The sequence below is a fragment of the Zootoca vivipara genome, chromosome 6 (assembly GCF_963506605.1).
Source record: "Zootoca vivipara chromosome 6, rZooViv1.1, whole genome shotgun sequence".
Lineage (NCBI taxonomy): Eukaryota > Metazoa > Chordata > Lepidosauria > Squamata > Lacertidae > Zootoca > Zootoca vivipara.
The window spans coordinates 1,711,360-1,723,041 of NC_083281.1; the positions used below are offsets into that span (position 1 = coordinate 1,711,360).

General features: G+C 45.8%; 1 protein-coding gene across 1 annotated transcript; it reads left to right on the plus strand.

Annotated features, from left to right (window-relative positions):
- The first annotated feature begins 439 nt into the window (after positions 1 to 439).
- On the plus strand, positions 440 to 11,679 carry CFD (complement factor D). Its single transcript, XM_035118141.2, has 5 exons — positions 440 to 557; positions 2,107 to 2,254; positions 3,707 to 3,851; positions 8,398 to 8,655; positions 10,105 to 11,679. Exons 1-5 carry the CDS (start codon positions 503 to 505, stop codon positions 10,279 to 10,281), a joined length of 783 nt encoding a protein of 260 aa, XP_034974032.1. The 5' UTR covers positions 440 to 502; the 3' UTR covers positions 10,282 to 11,679.
- Positions 11,680 to 11,682: the final 3 nt, after the last annotated feature.

Sequence of the window (11,682 nt, forward strand, 5' to 3'; positions counted from 1 at the left end):
GCAAGTTGTTTTTTGCGTTTGAGGTTTTTTTCCGCCTAGGGAACCCCCCGAAATTGTTGAGCATTTTTTTCCTAGGGAAACCCAAAAGCTGTTGAGCTTTTCCTTTTTCCTTTTAACGAAAAACGCCCCAAAGAAATGTGATTTATCAATTGACGGACATAGGACATAGGCCTGTCCCAAGGACTACCATAGCTTGGGGGATTTCGAAATCCATGCAACTTGGAAAGCGCAGAGCTCTGGCAAACAGCTTTTATCAGATTTCATGTGTCAAAGGAGGAAAGGGCCAGATTGCCAATGCAAACAGTTTGGCCCGGCTGCTTCCTATTCTGCATTTGTGCAGAGAAGAGAGAGAGAGAAAATCCCACGCTTTGGGGCCGATAAAATACTTCCTGGAAATCACATGCAAACACACACACACACACACACACACACACACACACACACATATATATCTATCTTTCCCGAGTTCAGCAGAGCTTCTTCCTGACAGCCTGACACCAAGATGCCTTTTTCTTCCATCTGGCTCCCAGTTGTTTTGGCCTTCTTCGCCGCAGAGGGTGAGTCGGCTGTTTGCCGCCCCTGCAAAATCCTGCTTTCTCTCATTTATATATATATCTTATTTAGATATTTATTATAGCCTGCCTTTTACGCCAGGGAGAAGCAAGTTCTCCTCCTTTCTGCTTTTTATCCCCAGAACAGCCCTGCAAGGCGGGGCAGGCCCTTTTGTTTTTTCATTGCTGCCGCCCTAGGCTGTCTTATCCCCTCCAGGGAGCGAGACATTTCCCATGTTTTCTCCATTTTTAACTTCACAACAACCCAGAGAGAGAGGGAGGTGGACGCAAAGAGGCTTTCGTGGCTCAGCGGGGGGGATTCGAACCCAGAACCTCGTCCAGTGCTCTAACCACTAGGCTGCCACACACTAGTCATAGACACACAGGGTCCAGGATGCAGATTTTGCATAGCTTCTGCAAATGCTAATTAATGCAAATATAGGCTGGCTTTCAGAGGTTATGGGGTGAGCCATAGGGTTTTACTCTGAGAGTGAGGGCTTTTCTCGATTCCTAATGGGGGCAGACCTATCAAAACTGCGTCGCCATTCATTTCAACAGGTCTACGCCGAGTAGATTGTGCAAAAGTGAAATTGAGTCTCAATACGCTGCCCTATAAGCAAGTTTATTCAAAAAGTGGGCACGTTGGTCGTTTTTTTGCGGGGGTTGGGGGGTTGGGGACAGACCTGGGACTTGTCGGAGATCTGTGCTACCCCCCAAAACACAACACCGGAACATAGAAACTGCTTTATTCAGAGTCTGGCTTGTGTTTCCTTTCCTCTGCCCTCCTCCTCCCTCTTTCCTTTCGTGCCATGCCTATCATCTATCTATCTATCTATCTATCTATCTATCTATCTATCTATCTATCTATTTATATGGGAAGCCTGCACTACAAAGACCAGGTTACTCTTTCCTATCGACTTGCAAGCCATTTTGGGAGCTTTTCTGGCTGAACCGCCTCAAGCGAGCCTCTGCCAAATGTCAAATAGCTGAAGCGTGGGTGGGGGTGGGGGTGGAAGAGGGGCAGTGCCCCCATAATCTGGGTCTGGTCCAGCTATGAAAGGATGTCATATGGAGGAGGGAGAAAGGTTGTTCTCTGCTGCTCCAGGGAAGCCGACACGGAGCAATGGATTCAAACTACAAGAAGGAAGATTCCACCTAAACATTAGGAAGAACTTCCTGACAGTAAGAGCTGTTCGGCAGTGGAATTTGCTGCCAAGGAGTGTGGTGGAGTCTCCTTCTTTGGAGGTCTTTAAGCAGAGGCTTGACAGCCATATGTCAAGAATGCTTTGGTGGTGTTTCCTGCTTGGCAGGGGGTTGGACTGGATGGCCCTTGTGGTCTCTTCCAACTCTATGATTCTATGATTCTATACGGAATAATAATAATAATAATAATAATAATAATAATAATAATAATAATAAATAATACCCCACCCACCTGGTTGGGATGTTTGCAGCTGAACAGCAGCTTCACACCCTGCGCCTTGGGCAGAGTTAAGGTTCTTTTCTCCAAGGGCTAAAGACCGCCTAACCTTCTGTGCTCTTGCCTTCTCACCAGGCCGCCCCAGAGGCCGTATTTTGGGGGGCCGAGACGCCCCCCGGCGCCCATACATGGCCTCCCTCCAACTGAACGGGCAACACCTCTGCGGCGGCTTCCTCATCGCCGACGAATGGGTGCTGAGCGCCGCCCATTGCCTGGAGGACGCGTAAGTATTCGTAGTATCGTGGAATTGTCGAGTCGGGAAGGGGACCCTGTGGGGTCATCTAGCCCAACCCCTGCGATTCGAATGCCCAGTACGGGATTCGAACCCGCAACCTCGGCGTGATCTGTGCCAGGCTCTTGAAGCTCCCCGTTGGATTTCGCTGCTCTGCTGAGCCAATCCTTTCTGTCGCTTGGCAGGAACAACAGATCCAGCGTGAAATTGTTCCAAATAAATCAATCGAGTGAAAAAATAAGGAGAGAATGATTATGTGAGTCATATAAATTATATGAAGAAGGTAACCTCCCCAAATTGTGACTGGCTTAGACTAGATCGAAAACTCCACAGGTGAACAAATTATCTCTCCACAAAGTTTAAAACGATTACAGACAACTAAGATAGGAGATTACAGGAACCGTGTGGTAGTTGAAGGAAGTCAACCTTTTTTTCCTTTTCCTTTTCCTTTTTTGATATTTTTCTTTTCATTTCCTATTCTTTCTCTTTCGTATTTTTCTTTTTATTGTTCATTTTCCAGAACATGTTACTTAAGGTAATTTGTATTATTTGTACCGGCATTACTTTGCTTCTTTTCATATGCATGTAATACCAATATAGCAAATAAAATTTCCAATTCAAAAAACAAAACGAAAAACCATTCCAAATATCATTGCATTTATCCGAAGAAAGCCTGCGTCTACAAGTTCCTGCTTTGCCAATATTGTCACGTTGCCAGGCCATTGATTAAGGGGAAACTGTTCTTCCAATTCATCAATATCCATCTCTTGTCTGAAGGATGTTACCACTGGAGTGGAAGTTCTTTAATTTCTGAACTTTCTTTTTCTCTCTGTTTGTGTCCATCTCTTGTCTGTTTCTTCTCCTTCGTTTCTCTATTTCCCTCTTTCTGTTTTTTTCCTGCCTTTCCCCTCTTTTCTTTTTATAATTTTTTTTTTATTGATACACCCAAAAAGGAAAAACAGTATTTCTTTTTCTTAAAGCACGAGACTCATCATCTCAAGGCTGTGGGTTCGAGCCCCACATTGAGCAAAAATTCTGGCGTTGCAGGGGAATAATAAAAAATTATTATTATTATTATTAATCTCAATGACCCTCGGGTTCCCTTCCACCTCTATGATTCTATGTTCAACCATTTGCATTTAGATCTATGTTTTTCATTTCGGACACAAAAGATACCTGATATTAAGCTTTGCATTTCCTCTTTATAAATCCCAATAAAATTTATTCAGGAATTATTCCGACCATTCCCGAGGGACCTTGTAAATGAGTACCAAGACTTCGAACTTGGCTCAATAGCAAGGGAACGGCCGGTGGGGATTTTCCTGCAATGGTGTCGGCAGTCTGCCCCCCCCCCAATCCACACCCCAAGGGCTGCCCCACAAGGAGCCCATTGCAGAAGTCTAGCATTTTGGCCCTGTAACCTAACAGTGGTTTTCCACGCAGGGGCAACGGGACTTTTGAGGTCCTCTTGGGGGCACGGTCTCTCTCTCTCCCCGAGCCCCACAAGCGCCTGTACGGGGTCCGCCAGCTGGTCCCTCACCCCAGCAGCCACCCAGACACCAACCACGACGACCTCTTGCTAGTACAGGTGAGTGATGCTAGATTTACACCCCCCCCTCCAGCCCCCTATATAAGGCTGCCCTTCAGATGTCTTCTAAAAGACAGGTAGTTCCAGAGGGCGGGTGCCACCACCGAGAAGGCCCTCTGCCTGGTTCCCTGAAACCTCACTAGGTCAGGCGGAGAGGCAGTGACTGGCCCAAAATCTCACCCGGTGAGCTTCAGGGCCAAGGGGAGATTTGAACCCGGGTCTCTCAGTTCCCAGTAAGTCACTCTAAACCCCTAAACCATACTGGCTCTCTGATTTTCCCGTCAGCCACTTTGGGCAGCTTTCAGTCCATATAAAAACAGAACAAAACTTCAAACTTAAACACTTCCCCAAACAGGGCTGCCTTTGGATGTCTTCTAAAAGGCAGATAGTTGTTTATTTCCTTGACATCTGATGGGAGGGCGTTCCACAGGGCGGGCGCCACCACTGAGAAGGCCCTCTGCCTGGTTCCCTGTAATCTCACTTCTCACAGTGAGGGAACCGCCAGAAGGCCCTCGGAGCTGGACCTCCGTGTCCGGGCAGAACGATGGGGGTGGAGACGCTCCTTCAGGTACCTATTATCATGGTGAGGGTTTGCCAAGCGTGCCATCCTCTTAGCGCGTTTCTCCCTTGCGTCCTGAGTTCGACTGTCTTCAAAGCCCAGGACACCTTTGGGAAAGGCTGTTCTCCAACTGGAGCGCTCACAGGCCAGCGTTTTCCAGTTGTCGGTATTTATACTACATTTTTAAAGATTTGCCTTGAGAGAGTCTTTGAACCTTTTTTGTTGACCACCAGCATTACGCTTTCGGAACAGAGTAGTTGCTTTGGAAGATGATAATCAGGCATCCGCACAACATGACACACACACATATAACAATTAATAAATTATCATCATCATTATTATTATTACTGCAATTGCTCCAGAGGGCAGTACTCGAACCCGTGGCTTCAAGTGACGAGAAAGCAGACTCTGTCTCAACTTTCTGACAGGCAGAGCTGTTCCGCAGTGAGATGGAAGGTGGTGCCCTCTCCTTCCTTTGGAGGTTTTTAAGCAGAGGTTGGGTGATCATCCGTCCTGGATGCTTTAGCTGAGATTCCTGCATTGCAGAGGGTTGGACTAGATGACCTCTGGGGGTCCCCTTCTGACTCTACGATCCTCCCACATCCTGCAGCTGCCAAATGCTTCCAGGAAGCCCTTGAAGGGGAGTGCAGCTCTGACGCAGAAGGCGTCTTGCCTCAACAATGGATCCTTTGTTCCCTTTATCTCTCGGTTTGTTGCAGAATCGTAGGAGTTGCGAGGGAACCCTGAGTGCAGTGCCGGATTTACGTATGAGCTAAACAAGCTCTAGCTTAGGGACCCATTCTCTTGGGCACCCCCCAAAAAAATAAAGGGAAAAAAATATCAGATAAAAAACAAATAAAATAAAACCTACATCCAGCAACCGTGTTTTGTGTTGTGTAGTCTCCCAGGATGTAGCCCCGCCTGCTCGCCTGCTCCCTAAAATATCCCTGGTTTGCTCCTTTCTATATATAGGGTGCCCACATTCTGCATATGCAAATGGCTTGAGATACCTATGAGGTCCATCAGTGACCATATAGCATATATTCAACACAAAAAACAGCGACAATTTGTTGTGGACAAAGGACAGCTGGACATATGAAGGGCCCCATTACCTTCAGGAGCTGAGGGCCGCATCAAACCTAAATCTGGCCCTGACTCTGAGTGCCATCAAGCCTGAGGCCATTTAGGGTATTCAAGGTCAGCACCAACCCTTTGACTTGTGCTCGGAAACGTACTGGGAGCCAATGTAGGTCTTTCAGGACTGGTGTTATGTGGTCTCAGCGGCCGCTCCCAGTCACCAGTCTAGCTGCCGGATTCTGGATTAGTTGTAGTTTCTGGGTCACCTTCAAAGGGAGCCCCACGGAGAGCGCATGGCAGTAGTCCAAGCGGGAGATAACCAGAGCATGGACCACTCTGGCAAGACAGTCTGCGGGCATTGAGGGTCTCATCCTGCAGACCAGATGGAGCTGGTAGACAGCTGCCCTGGATACAGAATTGACCTGCACCTCCATGGACAGCTGCGAGTCCAAAATGACCTCCAGGCTGCGCACCTGGTCCTTCGGGGGCACACTGACCCCATTCAGGACCACTACTTATGTTTTCTCAGGATTCAACCTCAATCTGTTAGCCGCTACCATCCTCCAAGCTCCAACCTTGGCGTTTTCAGCGCCACGCTCTCACCGACGGAGAGCTAACTAGTCCAAAACATCTGGCATTTGCTAGAATACCCTGCGTCTTATTTGCACATGGGATTTCCCGTAATGCAAATGCTGTGTTTTTCCGGAGAACCGGTTGCTCAACATTGTCCACCTCTTGGGGGAAATTCCCTGAAACTGTCCTTCTCCGAACGTCTCGATTTCAGAGATCAGCATGTCTTGCTTCCTTGTTGCAGAGATATGCTTCAGGGAAAGGGCAGTCAAATGGGCATTTATTTTAAATCTAAATCCTTTTTATTGGTTTTACTAGTGCAAAATGCAGTTAAACAGAACGTGAAAAAGCATATCTCTATAAAGAGATTCTCCGAATCTGGAGACTTCCGCCCATCCCCTCCGTGGGGTCTCCTTTTGAACATCTGCTACTGCATATTCATCAATCCTCCTTTTGGGTTTTTTTGCCTGGCTGGAAATTCATCTTTGAGTGATGTCTGTCTCGGGATGCAAAAATGGCATTTTTTGCTGAATCTGCAAAATGTAGGGTAAATTTTGCTGTTTAAAAACACTTTAAAAATAGTAGAAAAGCCTCAAAATGTTGTTTTTTTGGGGGAAATGTTCCCAAAAAAGCTCAACAACTTTGAATATATATATATATATATATATATATATATATATATATATATATATATGCGCAGTTGTTGCCCCACCCACCTTGCCTCTAACCCGGCCCACCCTGGCCTGTGGCCCCCCAAAGGTTGTGCAGAAGCCAATGCGGCCCTCGTGGGGATACAGGTTCCATAACCCTGTTCTGTATGTTTCAACAATAGGCGAAGTTGCTCCGATTTGCATAGGACTTTGGGGCTGGAATTGGAGAACAAATCTCCCACTTTATGTTTATGAACTGCATACACTTAACAAAAAAAAAGTTTTATTAAGTTTTCAAAAAATGGCGCACAAAATTCCTAGCCATATAATAATTCTTTCCCCTCTTTTCGACTTCCCAACCCATTTTCTGTGATGTCATTCTCACCCCCCGCTTTGTTGCATCCTATATTTTCTACCCTAATCCAAACAAAATAATCCCAGATGTTTTCTGTTGCTCATAGTTCGGAACCTGGTCGCGGGTTCTTTATAAAATCCAATATTTCTTCAAATCATCCGAAAAAGGGCTTCCGTTCTTCAAAAAAAAAAAAAAAACCAGTCATTGTTAGATTCTTGTTTTAGTATTGCTGATTCAACATAGTTAAGACATTGTGATATATCAGTATATCGTGATATTTAGCTGGCGATAAATCACGAAGCTGAAAAGCATCCTTATTTCAGACATGGTGATATACCAGTATATCGCAATGTTTAGCTGGTGATATATCGCGATGTTGGAAACCAGATATTGCCAAGCTCTACTGGCAACGTAGGAATGGTGGGGGTCTGAGGTGTCTCTGGGGTCCCCTTGAAAGAGCCCAAAAGCTCCCCATCCCCTATTGGACCTGTGAGGAGCGGCAAGCATCCCTATTTTGATCGGCTTGTCGTTGGAGGGGAGAGCGTAATGTGTCGTGACACACGGTTTGGAAAGCTCCATCGTTCCGCCCGGACACCAGGGTCCATCTCGGGGGCAGCATGTGGGTGGGGAAAAATAACATAGATTTACTTTTGCAACAAGGGGATGATTTTGACGCACGCCTCTCCCTATGCTATATTATTATTATCCTGGTTATCTCCCGCTTAGACTACTGCAATGCGCTCTCCGTGGGGCTCCCTTTGAAGGTGACCCGGAAACTACAACTAATCCCGAATGCGGCAGCTAGACTGGGGACTGGGAGCGGCCGCTGAGATCATATAACACCGGTCCTGAAAGACCTGCATTGGCTCCCAGGGCGTTTCCAAGCACAATTCAAAGTGTTGGTGTTGACCTTGAAAGCCCTCAACGGCCTCAGCCCAGTATCCCTGAAGGAGCGTCTCCACCCCGGACACCGGGGTCCATCTCCCGAGGGCCTTCTGTTGGTTCCCTCCCTGCAGGAAGCGAGGCTACAGGGAACCAGGCAGAGGACCTTTTCGGTGGTGGTGCCCGCCCTGTGGAACGCCCTCTCACCAGATGTCAAGGAAATAAACAACTACTTGCCTTTTAGAAGACATCTGAAGGCAGCCCTGTTTAGGGAAGCTTTCAATGTTTGATGTTTTACTGTGTTTTTAATATTCTGTTGGGAGCCGCTCAGAGTGGCTTGGGAAACCAAGCAGGATGGGTGGGGTATAAATAATAAATTATTATTATTATTACTATTATTATTATTAAAACTTCCCCTGTTTTCAACCGTCTTTCTCCGTCTCTGCCAACCAGCTGGAAGAGGCGGCCTCCCTGAACCCGGACGTGCAGACGCTGGCTTTCCAACGGCAGGGCAGAGACGTCCCCGAAGGGACCCTCTGCGAGGTGGCCGGCTGGGGCATCACCCGGAACACAGGCAAGCGGCCGGACGTGTTGCAGCACGTGGAGCTAGGGGTCATCGGCCGAGCCAAATGCAACCAGCGGATTCATCACGATGGGGAGGTGACAGAGAAAATGATGTGCGCCGACTCGAGGAAGAAAGATTCCTGCAAGGTACCTTTGACAACAAGAGAGTTTCTTCTCCTCGCACGGGACGGGGAAGGATTGCAATATACAGTGGTCCCTTGGTCCTCAAAACAACTTGGAACTCAAACCCTGCAAACCCGGAATGAAGTGTTTCTGGTTTGTGAACCTTTTTCGGAAGCCAAACATGCTCCGTTTTGAGTGCATGCACACGAAAGCTCATACCAAAATAAAAACTTAGTTGGTCTTTAAGGTGCTACTTAATTTTTTTATTTTGCTTCAATTTTGTGTGCTACGCTGATGTCTGTTTTTGCTATTTATTTTTCGTCTTTGGGGCTCTTTTTGTTTTGTTTTTGAGACTGTGTGGAACCCAGTTCAGCTACTGATTGTGTGACTGCAGTACATTGATTCTTGGCTTTCATTTTATGGATCAATGGGTCTCGTTAGATAGAATTCATGTTCAATTGCTGTTTTAGGGGTTGTTTTTAAAAGTCCGGAATGGATTAATCCGTTTTGCATGACTTTCTATGGGAAAGTGCGGCTTGGTTTTGGAACGCTTTGGTTTTGGAACAGAATTTCCGGAACAGATTAAGTTTGAGATCCAAGGGACCACTGTATGTGCAACTCGCATTGCCGCATTGCGGGGGGGGGGGTCACTTAATGACCCTCTGCAAGATCAGGCAGAAGGGACACACCCCGGACATTCAAAGTCCTTCCTTCCTCAAAAATATGTGCATCCCGCAAAATTATTGCAAAGCGGTTTGCAACATGCAAAAGGTAGAAACCGCGTTTCAAACAGTTTAAAACAATTGAACAGTAAAAAAAAAAGGTTAACCACAGGCCAAAACAAATCCTTGTGGAAGTATTATCTCTCAATAGAGAAGTTTTCAGCAGCCATTGTTGAGATGTTGGAACAGAAGGAGCCCACTTGAAAGGTGCCATTTAAAACTCCGTTCCACATTTGTAAGAAGCTGATTCACAACTCCTTTTGCTGGGCTCTTCTCTGCAGCTGCTCAAAAATATGTTTTAGACGTGCTTACCCAGAAAGTTGATGCAAGTTTTAATCTGTTTTGAGCTAATTAAGGATGTTTCAAAATATATTTTTTTTTGGGGGGGGGGTAACATTTTAAAGTTTGTTTTAAAAAACAAACCAAGTCATTTCCCTGTTTTATTCTTTTCGCAAACTGCTTTGAGGGTTGGTTTTTCTTTTCTTTCTAACAAGTGGTGCATAACAAGGGGGGAAGGGGGTTATTGGTTTTTTGTTTTTATTAGGTATTTTTTTTTGTTTTAATTTTGTAACCACCCCGAGGCTGCAGGTATAGGGCGGAGGCGGTATACAAAATATAATAATAATAATAATAATAATAATAATAATAATAATAATAATAATAATAATAGTCATTGAGAATCCCAGGTGTGCAGGCATAATTTGAACACAGGACTTATCTCCCTTCTTCTTTGCCCACACCTTTTCCCCAGGGAGATTCGGGGGGTCCCCTCGTCTGCAATGGCGTCGCCGAAGCTGTTGTGGCCACTGGCTCGCGAGTTTGCGGCAACTGGAAGAAACCCGGGCTCTACACCCGAACTGCTCCCTACGCCGAATGGATCGACAGTGTCTTGGCCAATGCAACCAGCGGATCCCTCGCGGCCGTTTAAACGCTGATAGCCAGAGGCTATCCCTCGGGGGAATCTCTCCTTGCCCCGCAAATTTAAGATGCAAAAATTACATTTTGCATGTCTCTCTCTTCCCCCCCCCCCCCACATATTCCCACTTTTGCAGGCTTCAGTTCTCCAAATCCGCAAAAATCCTTCGGTGTTTCACACAATTTTCTCCGTTTTTTTGTACGCAGCTCTAATAATCCCCGCTATTTCCCGCAAGCAACCATTTCTCCTGGCGCAGGGCGTTTTTGCGCGTTCGTTTCCACGGGCGTGCTCGTTGTTACCAAACGATTTTCTGCATTTTTTTTTGGTAAAAGTGCATCGCGAATTTCGGATCAGCGCGACTGCCAAAAGGCGGCTGTGTTTCGGTTTGCAGGTTCCTTTGGAAAGCACAGTTTTGACGATTCCCCTTCGAATGCAAACAGCGTCAGATTCCTTCCCCGTCCCCAGGGCTGTGAGAATTACCGTATTTTTCTATGTATAAGACTAGGTTTCCCCCCCCCTAATAAATTATGTCAAAAATTAGGGGGCATCTTATAAATGGATAGTGCCAAGGCCATTTTCTTAAATCTGAGTCTCCAAAAATAAGGGGTGTCTTATACACGGGGGTATCTTATAGACGGAAAAATACAGTATGTTATGAATTAAGGCACCAAGCCAGTAGTTGGAAAAAGATGGCTTCTACTCCCTACTTAGAAGTGTAATTGATAGTGTTGGTTTTAGAGGGGTTTTTTTTGCATTATTTCTTTCTTTATTTCTTTTGTTTTTTATGTATGTATGCCTTTTCTGTTTATTTCCTTTCTGTACATGTGTTGCGTGCATATAAACGCAATATTTAAATAAAAAATTATGGGGAAAAGAGAGAATTCGCATGCGTGCAAAAAGCACACCAATAAATATAAGCAGCTTACATAAATAAATCGAGCCTAATCTATTAAAGCTATTGGTCATCAATCTTACTGAGGCTTATGAATATACAGACTACGGAGAAATGCTATTTGACTCGTATATCGTTCCAAGACACGACCCACACCCCAGAAACCTCCGCCTACTAGAAGTTAATCATCGAGAACCCCCAATCCGAATTTTAATATCATCAGAAGACGTCTTGAAGACTCCTGAGCAATTTCCAGTGCTTGGCATGAAAACAGACGCAGTATTAGGCCGATTAAATCCGAACAACCTTAATTACATCTCACCCGGGTCTATTTGACGGCCAGAAATTTGGGGGTCAAATCGCAACGTCATGCCCCTATCGTAGCAGCCCCGGAAAAGAAAGCGGGGAAGAATTGGAAAAAGTGTGAACCTGTTGTGAACTGATGTCCCAGGGGCTGGGAAGAGACTTTGCAAGAGAGGGAATGCCAAGAAACAAGCAGACAAAAACAGCCTTTTTTTTTT

Bases quoted from the DNA above. Each gene is read 5' to 3' on its own strand.
- CFD (XM_035118141.2), top strand. From the start codon at position 503: ATGCCTTTTTCTTCCATCTGGCTCCCAGTTGTTTTGGCCTTCTTCGCC. The intron at 558-2,106 runs GTGAGTCGGCTG...CCTTCTCACCAG, and splicing joins GGCCTTCTTCGCCGCAGAGG to GCCGCCCCAGAGGCCGTATT. The intron at 3,852-8,397 runs GTGAGTGATGCT...TCTGCCAACCAG, and splicing joins ACGACCTCTTGCTAGTACAG to CTGGAAGAGGCGGCCTCCCT.